Genomic DNA, 21,085 nt, shown 5'->3' with positions numbered 1-21,085 from the left:
GTAAAATATTTACTAACAAAAAATAAAATGTAAAAAGAATTTTCTGCAGAAGTTATATATACACGTGTTGTCCACATGATCACGAGATCAAATGTCAAAATATTCTCCCACTTTCTGGACCTGACCGTTGCCCTTGACCTCAATAGTTTATTTATTGTTTTCTCCCAGAAATATTGAATTAACATTGGGTACTGGAATTGCAAATATATGGACAAATTTTTTAAAAATAATCAGAATACATACTTAACCCTTGGTAAATTACAACTAAATTTTTGGCTCAAATTAAAATGGTTGCATGATCAAGAGGTTTCAAATTTTATGAAGCATTAGGTGTAACCTTGATTTAGTTTATAGACCGCCATCATTAAAAATATCTTTCTTATCACCCCCCACCAAATTTGCGCTGAAAGGTCAGTTCCTTTTGACAATAATGATCTTTATCAGGTTTAGATCGAACGATCGACAGAATACACTGACATCAAGCGAGAAGTACTTTCGACGATATCTACACACAAATATAAAATGTTGAAAAAACATCCAAGGAAAGCTTGAAAATCTAATTCAATTAAAATCAGCACATAATCTACATGTATCCTTAACGTCAATAATAAAGTCAGCCAATAAAGCTGAATTATTTCATTGCGGTCGCTGTGAGTTCAAGTCCAGCTCATGCTGGCTTCCTCTCCGGCCGTATGTGGGAAGGTCTGCCAGCAACCTGCGGATGGTCGTGGGTTTCCCCCGGGCTGTGCCCATACATGTACATACACACATACATGTACATACACCATAATGTTGGCCTCCGTCGTCATAAAATAAATAAATGAATTATTTCATTAAAGTAATATTCTTGAAATATCCTAAAATATGTTTTAAAAATTCCGCCATTTTGTCATGTTATACGTATCTATATAAGGTGTGACATCACAAAACCTAAGAGCTCTCCTGCACCATTGGTGTTAATCAATGTGGAATTCAGGGAGTTTACCAAACAGAGCAGGACCTTCTGATTGATAACAGACTCTTTCATTGATAACAGACTCTTTCATTGATAACAGACTCTTTCATTCAGATTTTGGGAGGATATTTTTGTAATAAATCTGACAATCCTCGGGAAAAAAATAATGCAAAGTCACAATATTTTTCTTCAAACAAATGACTCTCCCAATCATTTCTCTTTTTTTTTGCCACCTCACCCTGGCAAGTTACTGCAGTAACCTGCCCAACATGTACGCATTGTGACACGGGCAGCCATTCTCAGCTCCCTGCTCATAAATGTGTGATCGAAAAATCCATCAGTTTGACACTAAAACTAACTGCAACATCAAATTTATTGTACTGATATCAGTATGTCTACTATAAGAAAATTAAACCACATTGACAAATCAAGAGCCAACAGGTTTTCTGAAGTGACAGCCAATTATCACGACGCTTTCAGCCCTAGTGATTGGCTAAGTTCATAGGGGCTTCTAAAACATCCTTACTCAGGGTGAATTGTTCATCAGTGCCATATACCCAATGCTAAACTTCATCTTCTTGGATTTCAAAACTTCATAGAATTTTTTTTACATATTTTCCTGTGATAACTGTGTCCAGCATCATTTTGTCTAAGTATATATATTAGCAGACTTCACTTTAACAATTAACATGTAAACGATACGCAGGAGTATACAGCCCCATAATTTGGGCTAAAATCAATAAATTCTTAGTTCAAGTGCACTGACTAGTAAGTTGAGAAATATTTTGATGTCTCCATTTGACCCCTGGATGTACATGTATGTGGAGTTTTGTAGAGTTATTCTCTTCCTTCCCAGGTGGGTGAACGACGGCACCTCCCCCCGCAGGTGAATGGCGGTGTCTCCCTAGGCAGGTGAATGGAATGGCGGCACCTTCCCCCACAGGCGGCGTCTCTTCAGGCGGGTGAACGGCAGCACCTCCCCCGGCGGGTGAATGGCGGCATCTCTCCAGGCAGGTGAACGGCAGCGTCTCCCTAGGCAGGTGAATGGTGGCATCTCGCCAGGCGGGTGAACGGCGGCACCTCCCCAGGCGGGTGAATGGCAGCCTGTCTCCAGGCAGGTGAACGGCGGCACCTCCCCAGGCAGGTGAATGGCAGCGTCTCCCCAGGCGGGTGAAGGGCGGCACCTCCCCAGGCAGGTGAACAGCGGCGTCTCTCCAGGCAGGTGAACGGCGGCACCTCCCCCGGCGGGGTGAACGGCGGCACCTCCCCGGGCGGGTGATTGGCGGCCTCTCTCCAGGCAGGTGAATGGCGGCACCTCCCCCGGCGGGTGAACGGCGGCACCTCCCCGGGCGGGTGATTGGCGGCCTCTCTTCAGGCAGGTGAATGGCGGCGCCTCCCCCGGCGGGTGAACGGCGGCACCTCCCCAGGCGGTGAATGGCAGCCTGTCTCCAGGCAGGTGAACGGCGGCACCTCCCCAGACAGGTGAATGGCAGCGTCTCCCCAGGCGGGTGAAGGGAGGCACCTCCCCAGGCAGGTGAACAGCGGCGTCTCTCCAGGCAGGTGAACGGCGGCACCTCCCCCGGCGGGTGAACGGCGGCAGCTCCCCCGGCAGGTGAACGGCGGCACCTCCCCAGGCGGGTGAACGGTGGCGCCTCCCCCAGCGGGTGAATGGCGGCGTCTCTGACTAGAGGTTAAGCAACCTTGATTGTGGTATATCCAAATATTTCTCAACCTAGCAGTGAGTGTACTCAGTCTAGAAATTGTTAAGACATATAATATGACTTAAATTTTCCTCAATTGGGCTGGCCTGCTTTTTTTTTTTTTTGACCTTTATGTGACCTTGATCATATCTTACCATATATATCCTTGGGGAAGCAATACGGCGGCCATATTTGTCCAACCTGGATTGGGGGCCATATCCGTTCACATACGTCATCGCGTTTCAGGTTAGTTACTCAACAGTCATGGATGACCTTGGCCAAACTCTACAGGTAAAAGTGATGACAAGTCTGCGCTCGTTCAAAATTGGTGAAAATGAGGATCTTTCCGGGCAAACAAACATGTAAATCTTCATGACATTTTGGTTAACCCTCACCACCCTATTTCCTCAACCTTTTCACATATGTAAGAGTAACTTTCGGTGCAATTCAAACACACTTTCAGTCGATTTTTGAGACAAATCTACATTGGTTGGATTGGCCAATTTCATGGGCTTCACAAAAGTATTATTTTTCAGTACACACATAATTATAACTTCAGAATATGACTGAATGAATAAACACCTTGCAAACATGCGAAAAGGTGGAGGAATTACAGTACACTAATTTATCTTCAGAATCAATAAGGCAGAATAGTCATACGACAACAGGGTGGTATCCTGTTATGTTGTCATTTAGCTACTTTTAGCGACATCGGTTTTTATTTTGTGTTTTACGGGCAAGCCGATACTAAAAACTGCAGGATAAAAAACTTGTAAATCAATCTTTTTATTTTGTCTGACATCCAGACTTTTGTTTTTAAATTTTTCTCCTTGTTTAAAATGTTTTCAATTTAAGTAAACATGATTAAAGAGGAAAAATTGCTGGGAGAATCAACTGCTCCCATAAATTTGACAATTTATCAGTTTTATTATTTTAATACTCTCCTCTAACATTACAAAAACTTAGACCCTGTAAAACAAAAATATAAACTGGTATGGCCTTATGGTACAATTTAAACTTGTTTATATCGTTTTAAAAATGCAGATGTGCATTTAGGTGAAACAACTGTAAAGATGTCAGTTAATTTTATTTACTTTCAATTGCTTTAGTAACATGCTTAGCCACTAACACATGCGACTCTTTCAGATCAATATTTCAATTTACATCTTCTTATTTCAATTTCTTTCAATTTAAATTACAAAAAAAAGCAAAAAGTGGCAAATTTCATCAGATAAATCAACCATGTGATATCTGAAACAGAACTGTCTTCCTGCATTCCTCGCAGTCCCATCATATTTGAAAGAGATTTGTCTTCCTGCAGTCGTCACAGTCCGGTCATATTTCAAAGAGAATTGTCTTCCTGCAGTTGTCACAGTCCGGTCATATTTGAAAGAGAACTGTCTTCCTGCACTCATCACAGTCCCGTCATATTTGAAAGAGAACTGTCTTCCTGCACTCATCACAGTCCCGTCATATTTGAAAGAGAACTGTCTACCCGCAGTTGACACAGTCCCGTCATATTTGAAAGAGAATTGTCTTCCTGCAGTCATCACAGTCCCATCATATTTGAAAGAGAACTGTCTTCCTGCAGTCGTCACAGTTCAGTCATATTTGAAAGAGAACTGTCTTTTTGCAGTCGTCACAGTCCGGTCATATTTGAAAGAGAACTGTCTTCCTGCAGTTGTCACAGTTCGGTCATATTTGAAAGAGAACTGTCTTCCTGCAGTCATCACAGTTCAGTCATATCTGAAAGAGAACTGTCTTCCTGCAGTTGTCACAGTCCCATCATATTTGAAAGAGAACTGTCTTCCTGCAGTTGTCACAGTTCAGTCATATCTGAAAGAGAACTGTCTTCCTGCAGTCGTCACAGTTGAGTCATATCTGAAACAGAACTGTCTTCCTGCATTTGTCACAGTCCCATCATATTTGAAAGAGAACTGTCTTCCTGCAGTTGTCACAGTCCCATCATATTTGAAAGAGAACTGTCTTCCTGCATTTGTCACAGTGCAGTCATATTTGAAAGAGAACTGTCTTCCTGCAGTTGTCACAGTTCAGTCATATTTGAAAGAGAACTGTCTTCCTGCAGTTGTCACAGATCAATCATATTTGAAAGAGAACTGTCTTCCTGCAGTCGTCACAGTTCAGTCATATTTGAAAGAGAACTGTCTTTTTGCAGTCGTCACAGTCCGGTCATATTTGAAAGAGAACTGTCTTCCTGCAGTTGTCACAGTTCGGTCATATTTGAAAGAGAACTGTCTTCCTGCAGTCATCACAGTTCAGTCATATCTGAAAGAGAACTGTCTTCCTGCAGTTGTCACAGTCCCATCATATTTGAAAGAGAACTGTCTTCCTGCAGTTGTCACAGTTCAGTCATATCTGAAAGAAAACTGTCTTCCTGCAGTCGTCACAGTTGAGTCATATCTGAAACAGAACTGTCTTCCTGCATTTGTCACAGTCCCATCATATTTGAAAGAGAACTGTCTTCCTGCAGTTGTCACAGTCCCATCATATTTGAAAGAGAACTGTCTTCCTGCATTTGTCACAGTGCAGTCATATTTGAAAGAGAACTGTCTTCCTGCAGTTGTCACAGTTCAGTCATATTTGAAAGAGAACTGTCTTCCTGCAGTTGTCACAGATCAGTCATATTTGAAAGAGAACTGTCTTCCTGCAGTTGTCACAGTTCGATCATATTTGAAAGAGAACTGTCTTCCTGCAGTCATCACAGTTCAGTCATATTTGAAAGAGAACTGTCTTCCTGCAGTTGTCACAGTTCGGTCATATTTGAAAGAGAACTGTCTTCCTGCAGTTGTCACAGTTCGGTCATATTTGAAAGAGAACTGTCTTCCTGCAGTCGTCACAGTCCGGTCATATTTGAAAGAGAACTGTCTTCCTGTAGTTGTCACAGTTCGGTCATATCTGAAAGACAACTGTCTTCCTGCAGTTGTCACAGTCCGGTCATATTTGAAAGAGAACTGTCTTCCTGCAGTTGTCACAGTCCCATCATATTTGAAAGAGAACTGTCTTCCTGCAGTTGTCACAGATCATTCATATTTGAAAGAGAACTGTCTTCCTGCAGTTGTCACAGTTCGGTCATATTTGAAAGAGAACTGTCTTCCTGCAGTCATCACAGTTCGGTCATATTTGAAAGAGAACTGTCTTCCTGCAGTCGTCATAGTTCGGTCATATTTGAAAGAGAACTGTCTTCCTGCAGTCGTCACAGTTCGGTCATATTTGAAAGAGAACTGTCTTCCTGCAGTCGTCACAGCTCAGTCATATTTGAAAGAGAACTGTCTTCCTGCAGTTGTCACAGTTCGGTCATATTTGAAAGAGAACTGTCTTCCTGCAGTCGTCACAGTCCGATCATCATATTTAGGCGATTTTAGTTCTGGAAAACGTCTGATTGTCCAAAATAATCTTGAAGCTGTATTAAAACCAACAGTCAAATACATCAAACAGAAATACGATAGTTACCCATAAAAATCTTAGTTTTCATACAAATTTCTTTCATTCACAGACTTACAAGCTCTGAGAAAGCACCATTATGTGACGAATTTTATAAAATTTCTTTTTACATGCGCTCACAACATCACTTTTAAAGTTTGGGGCAGAACCTTCCATTTTTCTCTAGACATGGCCCTTATACTACAACTCTGAAACATGACAGTGTACTTACAATGTATGTAAAAGCCTTAAAACTTGCCTTAATACATATTCGTAAACCAAAATGACGAAAGATCGAGTTTCAGTTTGCCTACGTACCAATCCAGATGGCCTGTGGACAGTGCAGACAATTAATATACAGACCTTCTGTTTTTTCCAGCAAAACTGAATAAAACCGCACGACCTAGGATGTCAATTTGCCTGCAAATCTTTCCACAGATAACACAAATATTACACTCCATGGACCTGCATACCAGACACTCCTGTAGTAAGGTGCTTGAACTCAACATGCAAGGCTGGACAAATGCTACTACCAAGGATTGGCTACCAGGTACCATAATACTCCTACATCTCACAAGTCAATGATCAGTTAATTCAACAGATTCTTTATCATACATATTAATAAATGTTTACCTGGATTGATTAGAAAATTTTACATACATTTACATGCAGTTTTCATTCTGATAGACTACGTAAACTCTAAATCATATGCACAATGTTCTAACTCCGAAGTGTGAATGGCAAAAGTTGGTTTTCGAATACCCAGCTTTTCTTCGCGAAAGCTTGACGTATTTTTAGGACATTTACACCACCATGTTTAAATTTAAATTTCCGCAGGCCATAAAATACGGACACACTGTAGACATATACAACTAGGATTCCTGAGTCTGCACACCGCCTTTACGTGCCACCAAAGTCTATCTGCCGTGGCAAAACCAATTAATGCGAAGATGGCTCCCAATGCCTGATCAGTCATAAAGACAACTACAACATCCAAAAGTATGCAAATTTCATGGTTCATCTTCATGCAGGTCAAAATCTTCATGCGAATAAATACAATACATGTGGTTGAACATGATAAAAGTTTTACTCCCAAAGATTCGTATACACATGTTTAAATATATAAAAGCTACATGAATGTTTGAGGTTAAATATATACCTTGAATTTCTGACACTGACGTAAGGATGGTTGTGACCTCTGAATGAGTGTCAGTGCTTAGGGTTTAACACTGTACTTCTAACAATTTCTCAGTCGTATGATGATGAAGGAGTCCTTAGAGTGCATGTAATGTGCCTCCTTGTTGCAGGACGGATTTCCACCGCTCTTTTATCTAGTGCTGCTTCACTGAGACACCTTACCGAAGGCAAGTAAGCTTCCCCGCCCGAGGCTTTATACTGATACGGTTCAACCAGTCGTTGCACTATCCCCTTCATGCTGAACAAAGTTACAACTTCCTCTTTAAAGTCCTAGGCGTGACTCGATCAAGGATTGATCCTGGATCTACTGCTCCCCCCAAGAGGATGTTCTACAACGGCCGGTTGTGACCTTTGAAAATACTGGCGCATGTTGGACTCAAGCTCTCGAGCCATTACTTTCAATGGTCTCAATGTAGTTATTTCAGTGTCGGAAATTCAATGTATACTGATGTATTCTGACCCTTATGACCTTTGGGCTTTGGCAGTATTTCAATTAGCGATACCATGGTCTACTTGTTTATCTACCTGTATATGCTTGTGTTTTTACGTTGCACTTTTTAAAACAATTTTTTCAGCCATATGATGACAATTTCATTAGGTGTGTTTACATGCTCATAATATTATACTGTTTCTTTTTGTGGCAGGGCAAGTCCATGCCGCCGAAGTGATGCCGCAACTGAAATATCATGCCGAAGACACCAGACATGACACCATGCCCAGTCACATGATATGGACACCAGGCCAACCAGCCTTGTTTCTCTGTATTGTCGATCACAAGTGTTTGTTGTATGATGTGAACAAATCTGATGTAGAGAAATGTGAAGAAGTCTGATGTGAAGAAATCTGATGTGAAGAAATGTGAAGAAATCTGATTTGAAGAAATGTGAAGAAATCTGATGTTAACAAATCTGATGTGAAGAAATGTGAAGAAATCTGATGTGAAGAAATTTGATGTGAAGAAATGTGATGTAAAGAAATGTGAAGAAATCTGATGTGAAGAAATGTGAAGAAATCTGATGTGAAGAAATCTGATGTGAAGAAATCTGATGTGAAGAAATCTGAAAAAATGTGATGGGAAGAAATCTAATGTGAAGAAATCTGATGCAAAGAGATGTGAAGAAATGTGAAGAAATGTGATGTGAAGAAATGTGAAGAAATCTGATGTGAAGAAATCAGTTATCATGCATTCCCAAGTCTCTTCTTCAAGGTTAGTAAATCCAAGTATCATGTTCGACATTTCAGTTTAAGATAAAAAAAAAAAAAACACCTTTGCCGTTGGCATATACAAACATGCCAATATATAATCACTTGAGTTAATTTGCTCATTCAAAAAAAGACAAATCAGCTTTCCTTGGCAGCAAAGAAAGTTTTGACGACTTGCTATGGTCATCTGATATGTTAGGGCAAGAAACAGAAATCAGGCAAAAAAACGTATAAGCTTGCAGTGAACATATTTCCAACAGCCACCACACATCCGGAGCTGTATAGCACTTCACAAATGATCTCTATCAATGTTATTCTTTCCCAAGAAACACAAGTTGTCCCCCAAAACAATGAAAGAGACTGTGTGGTATCACATGAATGGGAAGTATGAATGAGTTGTCTGGTGGGCAGATTCCAATTCTTTCAGGACTGGCAAACTGAAGGTGAAAGGAGAGTTTTAGTAAAGCTTTGTTTCCACAGAAGCAAAACCACATGTGGATCCTAACAGGCCAATATTGCCCTGGTTGGGACAGTTTGACACAATCTGGGCTAGGACATGGAGTTTCCGGTCTGGTGTGCAGATGTCCAGTAAAAACACTACCCATGTCGGCAGAAGTGACTTAGGCCTTGTAATTAAAAATAAGTTTGTTTTGTTTAACATGACAAACCCTTCGAAAGCCTAAAAGCTGTCACTGACGTTACAAGCTATGAATAATGAAATGTATTTAAATCCAAATAAAACAAAATTTATGTTCGTAAGTTCTCCACAGCACCTCAAAAGAGTACAAAACAATGCCCTAAACATCTAAATTGAAGACTCTTCAGTTGAACAAGTCTCATCACTAAACTTGCCTGGTGTTTTCATAAATGAAACACTTACATAACAAGATCATACTGATTTCATACGCAAAAAAATTTTGCAAGTTCTTGGAATTTTAAGGCAAAACAAGATTTATCTGTATATGAAGACACAAAAACTTTTTTCATAGCCGTATTTGGCACATTTTGATTACTGCAGTTCAGTATGGGGAACTTGTACAAAATCACTTACTGGCAGATTAAAGATTTAAGCTTCAAAAAAGAGGAGCTAAAATTATTTTAGACTTTAAAATAAAACTTCTACAGCTCCAATTCTCCTAGAGTTACACTGGATGCCAATTTTACGATGGCCGCCAGCATTAACATGTGAGGAAACCAGACAGAGCCTGAGGGAAACCCACGGCTATCTGCAGGTTGCTGCCACACCTTCCTGCGCAATAGGTCAGTTTGATAAGTAAGACCATATTCTACTGGAAAAAATTAAAGTTTCAGGGCCAAAAGTAAAAATTTTATGACTGATATTTGCTGCTGACTTGATGTAAATAACATTGGAGAATTTAAACATTTAGAAAATTAAAAACACCATTGATATTTTGAGACGCTTCACACATAAATGATATCAATTAACTCTCTTATCACATTTTGCTGCAGATTCCTTCATTCAACTACCTTGTAAAGTACACATACATGTACATGTATTCACTCAGGTCTAAAACCATTTTAGTTCCGGAAAACATTTGGGCACCCAAACTGTTGAGCACCCAATCCATTGGGCACTCAAACTGCTGGGCACTCAAACCACTGGACACTCAAACTGCTGGGGCACTCAAACTGCTGGGCACCCAAACCACTGGACACTCAAACTGCTGGGCACTCATACTGCTGGGCACTCAAACTTCTGGGCACTCAAACTCCTGGGTACCCAAACCACTGGGCAATCAAACTGCTGGGCACCCAAACCACTGGGCACTCAAACTGCTGGGCACCCAAACCACTGGGCACTCAAACTGCTGGGCACCCAAAACACTGAGCACTCAAACTGCTGGGCACTCAAACTACTTAAAAGTTCACAGACTTAAAAGCTTTTAGAAAGCACTATATTATGTTGTATCAGATAACTTTTCTTTATTTACTGTCACCTCGTCACAATGTTCACCTTTTAAGTTAGGGATCAGAACCTCAACTTTTTTTTCTCGATATGGCCCTGTGACCGTGGCCTTGACATTGCCTTACGGATGACTTTCGCACGCGCAAACAACTGTTATGACATAAGAGATATGACATTAAAGTCCCCTGTATTATCTTGTAGCATCTGTGCCCTTCCCACAGCCAATCTCTATGCCTGGGGGTTAGATCATGTTGATCTACTCCCTACAGGGGCACACAGATAATACACCTGGGGGCTGCTTACACAAAAAGATCGTAAGCTGAATTAGTCTTGCAGGTAATTTTTATTTTCCTTAAAAAGGCCATTCATAAGTCCTTAAGACAATGCACACTGAGTTTGATCAAGCATATAAATGGCTCTGTTCAAATCGTCTCTCTCTTAACACATAAAACCCCCAAATTTATGATAGTGAAACCTAATTGCAAATAGGCACCCAGGGATCCTCTGAAATTAATCCTTGCCAGAAATGAAATTGAATACGTCAGTGAATTTAAATTTCTGGGTCTCTTTTTTGGATGATACACTTAAATGGACCTCTTATATTAGATACATTTGCAAGAAAGTTTGCAAGAAAGATACATTTGCAAGAAAGATACATTTGCAAGAAAGATACATTTGCAAGAAATGTGGGCATCGTGCATCAAATAAGTTAGGCCCACCAGTAAAGCAACCCTTTTAATTTAATTCTTTATTTATTTAACAAAGGATTTCTCACAGCCTAATGGCTACAACAGAGATCTCCTCAAAGCATCAACTAACAACATAATAGCTAACGAAGTACATACATATAAATATGGGAATACATATTTCAGGTAACGGAATATAAGTTGAAATAAATCAATTATTATTATTTACAATGTTAACATTATTATTACCATTTCTATGGTCATAAAATCTTTCTGTATCATTGATAAATTTATGTACGCATTGAAAAACAAGTTTATTATCTTCGTCATTTAGATCTTTAGAGAAAAACAGAAGTATATTACATATATATCGTGAACTTTGTGGAATAAAAACAGAATAATTTACACCGGGTGAAATAATTCGTGTGAGAGTATGTAGCATGTCCTGCTTTACTATTCACTAAACTACCCACTTCTATCTTCTATGCTAATATTATAAAGGGAAACACATATAAAAGTTATTTACAACCATTGACTAACTGATAAAAATGAGCTACACGCATCATCACATTATCAAATTGTCTTGTACATACTCAACCTTTATTTTTTTAAGCTCAAAATCTGGCCAGTAAGTCTCTTGAATAAATATTCTGTACTACTGTTTACACACAAATTTTTCCACCGAGAAGAATTGATACCCAAAAGCTTCTGTATATATTTCGTAAGACAATCCAGTGTTCACTATCATCACACAAGAGTCAGTGTCCTCAATTTTTGTCAAGACTTTCTGTAGAATTGCTTTCTCATATTATTCTCTGAAAGTCTCTTGTCTTTGGGAATGGAATAAGCCACCAGGTCAGCTAAAATCTATTGTTTTAATCTCGCTATTTAAATCCTGGATAAAATCACAACCTAACAACTGAATAACTGATGGCCACTTCATTTTTATCTTAAAACACCATTTATTGTTACTGTTCAACACGGAATGTCTCATTTTCTTTATTTTCAAATTGCTTTATGTTCTTGTTTTATGATAGAGCAAGTCCCTTGGGACTTTACTCTCGCCAGAATTCTTGTTACGATTTATACTATGTTCTTTTTTGATTCATAGTAATTACAACATTAATTATTAATTTATTTATTTAATTATTTGATCGGCGTTTTACCCCGTACTCAAGAATATTTCACTTATATGACGGCGGCCAGCATTATGGTGGGAGGAAACCGGGCACAGCCCGGGGGAAACCCATGACCATCCGCAGGTTGCTGACAGACCTTCCCACATACGGCCGGAGAGGACGCCAGCATGAGCTGGACTTGAACTCACAGCGACCGCATTGGTGAGAGACTCCTGGGTCAATACGCTGCGCTAGCGCGCTAACCGACTGAGCCACGGAGGCCCCACAACATTACAAATGCATAGCAGTCCAGCAGTTACAGTGGTAACATCAAGACTACATGGACATTTGACATAACAAAAACATCCATTTGTTTTTTTTTTAAAACAATGACATTATGTGATTTTTTCATATGTATAGGGAGTCAGTTCCACAATGTCACCCCGGAATATCTAAAAGAATGTTTATAAGCATTCGTTGTCAGCTTAGGAAGAATGAGGTTCATGGAGGTTGTAGATGGAAGGTTATTTTAATAGACAGTTGCGGTGTAGGTAAACAGGCTGAATAGGTAACCTGGGGTTAGTTCGTTCCTTGTGCCATTCATCAGTGTGCCTGTACCATGGATCAATGTGCCTGTGACATTCATCAATGTGCCTGTGCCATATTTCAATGTGTCTGTGCCATTCACCAATGTGCCTGTGTCATTCAGCAATGTGCCTGTGTCATTTATCAATGTACCTGTGTCATTCATCAATGTGCCTGTGTCATTCAGCAATGTGCCTCTGTCATTCAGCAATGTGTCTGTGTCATTCATCAATGTGCCCGTGTCATTCATCAATGTGCCTGTGTCATTCATCAATGTGCCTGTGTCATTCATCACTGTACATGTGTCATTCATCACTGTGCCTGTGTCATTCATCAATGTGCCTGTGTCATTCATCAATGTGTCTGTGCCATTCAGCAATGTGTCTGTGCCATTCATCAATGTTCCGGTGTCATTCATCACTGTGCCTGTGACATTCATCAATGTGCCTGTGTCATTCATCAATGTGTCTGTGCCATTCCTCAATGTGCCTGTATCATTCATCAATGTGCCTGTGTCATTCATCAATTTACCTGTGCCATATTTCAATGTTCCTGTGTCATTCACCATTGTGCCAGTGCCATCAATGTACCAGTGCCCTTCATGAATGTGTCTGTGCCATTCCTCAATGTGCCTGTGTCATTCATCAATGTGCCTGTGTCATTCATCAATGTGTCTGTGTCATTCATCAATGTGCCTGTGTCATTTATCAATGTGCCTGTGTCATTCATCAATGTGTCTGTCATTCAGCAATGTGCCTGTGTCCATCAGCAATGTGCCTGTGACATTCATCAGTCTGCCTGTGCCATTCATCAATGTGTCTGTGACATTCATCAATGTGCCTGTGTCATTCATCACTGTACCTGTGCCATTCATCAATGTGCCTGTGTCATTCATCAATGTGTCTGTGCCATTCATCAATACCGTTCATATGGTATGATGTCATCCATGGTTAGTTGTGGAATGTAATTCTGAAACAGAGCTACACAGAGGCGAGATTTACAGTGAGAAACAGCCCCAAATGTGCTGGATTGACCGTAAGGAACATTTACCACTCTTCACACGGGTATTAAATCTTCACCAGCTTAAATTGGCATCAACCACATGTGGTCTGTGTAATTAACTAACCTGTTGTGAGACTCACCGAATCGAGAGGGTCCATGAAAAATCATGTCTGTTAAAAAAAAAATAATCACATTTTCCGCGCTTATACCATAGAATTTGCTGAGTTTTTAAAATGGGTGTCGCAGTAAAACAGACCCTAAGAATGTACTTTCTTTTCAATTTGTGTAACTGCCATGAAATTTTTACCGCTCTTCGCCTGGGCAATAAATTTTCCCTACCATAAACCTGTGTCAACTGCATGTTTCTACAAATTCTACTAACCTGTTCTTTGGTTGGCCTAAACAAAAATATTTCAGTGCAATAACACAAACTGAAAAAAGTACATTTTCAGGGTTTATTTTACTGTGACCCCCATTTTGAAAACTCAGAAAATTCTGTGGTATAACCTCGGAAATTTTATTTTTATAAAGATTATTTTTCATTAAGAGACATGATTTAAAATGTAATTTTCAAGGAATATTGAAATTTTATTTTCCTTGAAAATAACATGAAGTTTGAAACTGCAGTTGGAATATAACAGAATGTAGAAAGTTAAGAAAGCGTTTTATTATTTTTTTTCCTATATATATACATATACATACACGTTCCTTCCTTTAACATATGGAAAAAAAATGTTAAAATCAATTCAGCGTACATCATTAAATGTACATTAAACAACACAAAAAAGTTAGAGCTCTACAGAAAATATGGTATTTACAATCCAACCGCACATGTGCAGATTTTATGAAAGCAATCCAGTCAACATCCTTGGATAGCCTACAAACATGTATATTGGACGGTCCACCAATGGATTCCTTATGTTTCTATCGACAGATACAATGTTTTTAATACGAGGATAGGATCTGCTTCAGGGCTGAAACACTGAAATGCTCTTAGTGAATTAAATACGCAGTGCATGTTAACATGCAGTGTTCACACGGAGATAGCTCTGTGTCTTTATTCTTTTTATACTGTATTGTTTTTGTTCTTTCGGCCAGGTTTTATTTTGGTGGATTTCTGTCGTGTGTCCAATGTTTTGGGTGTTATGTGTCAAAAATGATGTAGCGTTCCCCGATATTATCACCTTTTCCACACTGTATACTCTAATTCTTCAGCTTATTCGCATATGAAAGAGCTATTTATTTATTTATTTATTTTATCACTGCAATTTATGAACATCATTAATCTGACTTTTGCAAACTGCATTGGTTGGATTGGCCAGTCTCTGAGCTTTACACAAAGTATAATTTCATCCCTCAGCATGAAACAAAGCCGTCAGAATATGCTTGAATAAAGACCTTGCAAACATTTGAAAAGCTTGACAAACAAAACAGTTCAAGAAATTTTTAAAATAGAAATAATGAACCATGCACAAAAGACCAAAATCTGAAACCAGAACCTGACATCAACACTTTCCTACATCAAAATTTAACTTTGTTTCATATTTTGATTTTAAAAATGTGCAACTTTATATTCCTTATCAATTGATTACATATTGAGCCAAAGACGCTTTCCCAATTTTATGGCCCAGTTATTACAAGACACAAAAGACTTCATGTCCACATGATCTCATCACTCTCAAACTCCCTACAGATCTTATATATATAACTTTATTTTCTAAGGGTGACAAATGATGAACATTTACTCTGTCATTTACGAGAACTGTTCTTCCCAGAGGCCCTCTGACAAGGTGACAAAACAAACACGACATTTACAAGTTAATATTAACAGTGACCAGACGAACAGTTTGCAGACATAACGGTATCAAAAGTAGCCATAGATTCAGTAATTATGCTATACACAGCTATACAAAACGAACACAATCAGCAAAGGACAGATTACAATCAAGAAATTAACTGTGTGTGTACTGAAAATGAGTTTTTAGGCATTTACATTTTGTTTTTCAAAGATGGTCAAATGAAACTTTTTACAGAAGGCTCTTGGAGGCCATAATAAATCAACAATCAATGGTTACCAGTTTGAATTGTGCAATAGGAAAGAATTGTTTTATCATTTGCCTGAAATATGCAACTTATGTTAACTGCAGGCTAAAATAGAGCTAATGCTGAGTACAGTCATAGCTGTAGCTGAAAAGCTCAATATGCCTTACAGAGTTATTTCCCTTGGACTTCAATATCCAGCAAAGTTAGACAATTCTGAAGACAATACATACAAGCATGGCTGGTTTGGAATGTGTGAAAATACAATTAATTTTCTATGTAGACAGACGAAAAATCAAGGCTAAGCTAAAATACATGCATACTTTCTGATGAACACAGAAAAGCTCTTTAATTGCAATTGCATTCATACCACATGTACTTAAGTGTTTTTGTACTATGGAGACTTACATGTACTTTGTATCAATACATTTCAAGCTTTAGTTCAACAGATCTTACAAGAGTTACTTCCCTTGTTTACACATATCTAAAATATGCTCAATTACAATCATATTAATTCAGGAAGATTTTTAAAATGGGAAAGTTAAAATATTCTAAAAATATCCGCCTAAGAGTTTGAAAAATAATTACGCTTGTACAGTTCCGATTTTCATGCTTTGTCACTGGTGTGATTCTCACATGAAAAACTGCTTAATGATATCATTTTAATTAGATCCGTCATGCTCATACCACGGACAAAAAAAACTCATGGCAATTTATTTCTAGACCCAGTCCAGTTCTGGGAAACGCTTTGGCTCCTAATCTGTTACTGGCCTCTAAAACTGTTATTGGCCTCTAAAACTGTTATTGGCCTCTAAAACTGCTATTGGCCTCTCAAACTGTTATTGGCCTCTAAAACTGTTACTGGCCTCTCAAACTGTTACTGGCCTCTAAAACTGTTATTGGCCTCTAAAACTGCTATTGGCCTCTCAAACTTTTATTGGCCTCTAAAACTGTTATTGGGCCCCCAAAGGGCTTAAGCTGTATTAAAACTAACAAGCAAACCGAACAAAAATATGATGGGTTGCCAATTAAAAGTTCAGTTTTCCTACAAATTTCATTCATTAATTCACATACCTCAAAGCTCCCAGACCATGTCACTTTGAGTTGTATTTAATCAAATTTCTTCATGCACAGTCACAATATTATATACGTATACAGAACTTTCAATATTTTCCCACAAAATGCCCTGCCTATAATACAATATGGCATCCTTCTCCTACAGTCTAGTATTTAGTCAACCTTAGTTCTACTTTGTGAGCGTGAATTTATCTGAATTTTTAACTAGAATCTATGTTCGAGGCCATGCTAAGTTCCAAGAGTTGCAAAAATTTTAATTGTGGATGACTGCCAAGGGTTCTTTAAACATAGGGAGACGTGCCACTATTTATCCCTGGCTGGATGTGTCATGTACACCGGAAACCTCAATCTGACTTAATAGTAATTACCTATATTAAATGTTTTATTTATTTATTTACTTATTTATATGACTGATGTTTTACCCCGTACTCAAGAATATTTCACTTTCACAACGGCAGTCAACATTATGGCGGAGGAAACCATCATCTGCAGGTTGCTAACAGACTTTCCCATTTTTGACCAGCATGAACTGGACTTGGCCTCACGATCACACCAGTGAGAATCTCGTGGGTCCTTGTGCTGCGCTAGCACCCTAACCACATGGCCACAGAGGCACCCCTAAATGTTTTCATATACAGGCCTCTGTGTCCCCATACATTAACCATGAACTTCTACTCTATACAAATCACTACTACTGTTTCTATGATTTTTATATGTTTTTAACTTTCTATGCTTCATCTAAGATAAAGGGCATGTATCTGTAGCTGTTTTGTCCAGGTGAGCACTTCCCCAATGTAATCAATGTTATCTGGGGGGGGAGGGGGGAGGAGGGGGGCGAAGGAGTATACAACTACATGACATCAGACAATGTATGTACCTCACACTTGTGTACCCTGAGGTGATCAAATGAGTACCTGACTCTGGAGAACATATAGCATACTGGATATTCTCATTAAATTCAGTTCACAATTTGACCTAAATCCTCCATCAAATTAAATTCGCGCACTAAACACATGTATATATGGGTACATGCCCAAATTCAGCTTTTTAATTCAGCAGCAGATAACCTTTCAGTAGCATAATTTGGGCTAAAATATTTACATATAAATAAGAAACCTTAACTTAATGTCTTATATACATGTACCAAATGATACTGTAACGTAATTTCAACTGTCACTGCATATAAATTATCAGAGGGTGTTTTTAAAAGCATTTTAAGTCATATTTATCAGGCAATATTTCCCATAGTTTGGGCCTTTTTCAGATAGGTACACTTTCATTTGGAAATGCATGTAAAAGGTATCAAACTGATCGCGTATTTGACACTGAGAAGCCTAAAGCGTCCCGCTGCGATAACATGTGCAGTACGGGCTCTATCGAAATTTGCTCTGTGGCGATTTCTATTAGCAGAGATCAAATATGGCCGGAACAAGGTGAATTGCACATGATTCCTTAATGTAATGATCCAATTCCCTCCCCCACCCCGCACATCATAGCTAGATTTGTAAATGAAGCACGCTCCCAGGCACTGCTTTGGAGCTGGCAACAAGGGTCATAGCACCCCACATATTTTTCCTTGATTAGTCATGCCTGCGCCCGATGCCTGCCTCTGGGACATTTCACTGCATATTGTTTAACCAATCCCCCTGCCCCCCAATACCTGCAGGAATCAACACCAGGGGGGCGTGTTATTTCCTGCAATACAGACCAGGGTATATATATACAAAAGAAATGCGCACTCTATACCACAACTAATGTATACTTGGTGATTCTGTCTCAACAATGCACAAACATTCATGAAAAGCAACTTTTTGGGGGCTGTTGTGGAGTGAGAAAAACAGGGCATGGTTACTTTTTTGGGGGTATATACAAAAGAAATGCACAATTTGTAAGGGGCTATATCTCGTAACTGGCAACTCCTAAATGAATGTGATTTCTGCTGAAGACATTTCTAAACCTGTTTACATTAAACGGAACGAACATGAGGCATGTAGGCCTACTTACATCTACTGCACTTATGGCGGAGGTTTGCTTTTCCCGTTTAGCCACTGCAGTCACCTCATAACAACATTGTTCCCATAGTACCGACGACCATATCTGCTTTCATGGAACAATCTACGCAGATATTGGAAATGCTGCAGGTCAGACATTAACTGAAGAAGTTATATCCATTCCAAAAGGACAGCTGGATCTAAACTGTTAACGCATACGACCACAGCTATCCGGAATTGTGGTCAATTTTGCAACCCTTTCGTCCAGAATAGCCTTCTGACATGTCTGATAGCAGGTAGCAACAAGTTGGCTTCCCCGATGCAGTCTTGAATGGTTGTCCACATTTAGAAAATATGTTTCCCGTAGACTTAACTTCATCCGGCTTTCACAGATTTCTGTATGAGTGCCAAGTAGGCCCTACTTTGCAAACCTTATTATTTTTTGTGTGTATGAGAACGTACCTGCATATGCACACGTGTTATGCCTTAGCCTAACTTTGCGCGTGAAACTTTTGCAATTTTGTGTTTGTTTCTTTGGTCGCCCAATGCATTAACCCGATTCCGCTCACGCCTTTCTTGTATATATTGGTACGCCACCAGCTCTCCCCATGACAGCATTTAGCCTATTGGCTGGCATGTATTGTGAGTTAGCGACCGGGTGCTATTTGATGAGTATTACTAATTCAACGCCCTTAAATTAGTCGTGTTATAGAACTCCAAAGTGGGTTTTAACCTGCATAAATAATATCTCGAGATGGATTTGGGGTGCTATTTCACCACTAATACATAACAGTGTAGATACTCATTTTTTTTCTTGGCCCAGCCGGAAGGTGTGTGCCAAAACACACAAGGTAGAAATTTAAGCGCCGACACAGGTTTCCTCCCCTTGCTAATTAGGACACCATACAATAAAAAATACCTGGCAGAACTAGTTGATAAAAACAAGGTGGGGTGCTAAGCAACATGATATTGCCCTCGAGCCATCCATTGCCTAAGAAAATTTTGCCAAACCTAACGTCAGAGCAATCTCTGACTACAAAACTGGGCTAATTGGAGGGGTGTTTTGTACGCGGTAATTTAATCGGGCAAGGGCCTCAAAATAAGTTTGAACGAGTGACATGCATCACTGCACAGTCTGAATTGCTTGGAGTGTCCGTGTGAACAGCAGCCGGTCAGAAGAATAGATACTTTGTTCTCAACTTAAAGTTAGACGGCACAAGTATGTACAATGCAAGATTTGCTAACTTCTGTTATATGTACACGCGGGCCTTGGCTTACACATTATACAACGCCGCCTCAGTGACAACAAATGTTAAGTTTGATTTCACTTTCAAAACTTCGCCCAACCCATGTGACAACAACTCTTTCACATTAACTACACTGCATGAATCACAATGGCATTTCCCACAGTATGTCATTCAACAAAGAACAATGTAAATACAACTTACCATTTTTACCCCAAACAAACTTCGCCAGGCACGAGTTTGTGTCACATGACTACAGATGACAGTTACCGAAAAGCGGAATGATGAACAGGTGGTTGGTGATAAGGGACCGTCTCGCATTAACAGAGACCACTAAGCTGCCAATCTCTCTGCCTTTCACATTTTCTGGACAAGCTAACTGTACAATTTCAGTTATTCAGTTATACTTGTTACTTCTTGACATCGGTGAATATTCATTTATTTATTTGATAGGCGTTTCAGTACGCTGCACTCAAGCATTTTACAACTATGACGAGCGGAAAATCGAAGAGAGCCCAGGGGAAACCGATTACCGTCCGCAAGTTGCTAACACACCTTCCCACGTACGGCCGGAGAGGAAAGCAGTATGAGCTGGACTTGAACTCACAGCGACATCGACGAATAGAGGCTTAAGCATGCGTGCTTGGAATGGGTATACCAGGTCGATCGTGGGTGTACCCCGGGGCTCTGCCTGGTTTCTTCCCACCATGGTCGACGCAGTATAAGTGAAATATTCTTGAGTATATTTGTCACTTACATTCATCACGACGTGACACAATAATCAGATAAATAAATAAATGAAATATATAGGCCTACATGAATATATCAAGAAGCAGATTTCAATCTTCTAAAAAATGCATCCAAAATGTCGAGAAAAAAAACCCAACTTATTTTGCGTTCAGTAAGAATATGTAGGCCT

General features: G+C 39.4%; 1 protein-coding gene across 1 annotated transcript in view; it reads right to left on the bottom strand.

The window, feature by feature from the left end:
• Positions 1-20,405, bottom strand: part of LOC135463578 (ras-related protein Rab-32-like) — a 58,948-nt gene extending 38,543 nt beyond the window's left edge. Inside the window, 1 exon segment of the mRNA XM_064740883.1 lies at positions 20,371-20,405. Coding sequence (XP_064596953.1) covers positions 20,371-20,373 — 3 coding nt within the window. The 5' untranslated portion in view covers positions 20,374-20,405.
• Positions 20,406-21,085: the final 680 nt, after the last annotated feature.

Source organism: Liolophura sinensis, chromosome 3 (assembly GCF_032854445.1).
Source record: "Liolophura sinensis isolate JHLJ2023 chromosome 3, CUHK_Ljap_v2, whole genome shotgun sequence".
Lineage (NCBI taxonomy): Eukaryota > Metazoa > Mollusca > Polyplacophora > Chitonida > Chitonidae > Liolophura > Liolophura sinensis.
The sequence above is the reverse complement of the archived record's forward strand: the minus strand, read 5'-3'. Positions and strand labels throughout refer to the sequence as shown.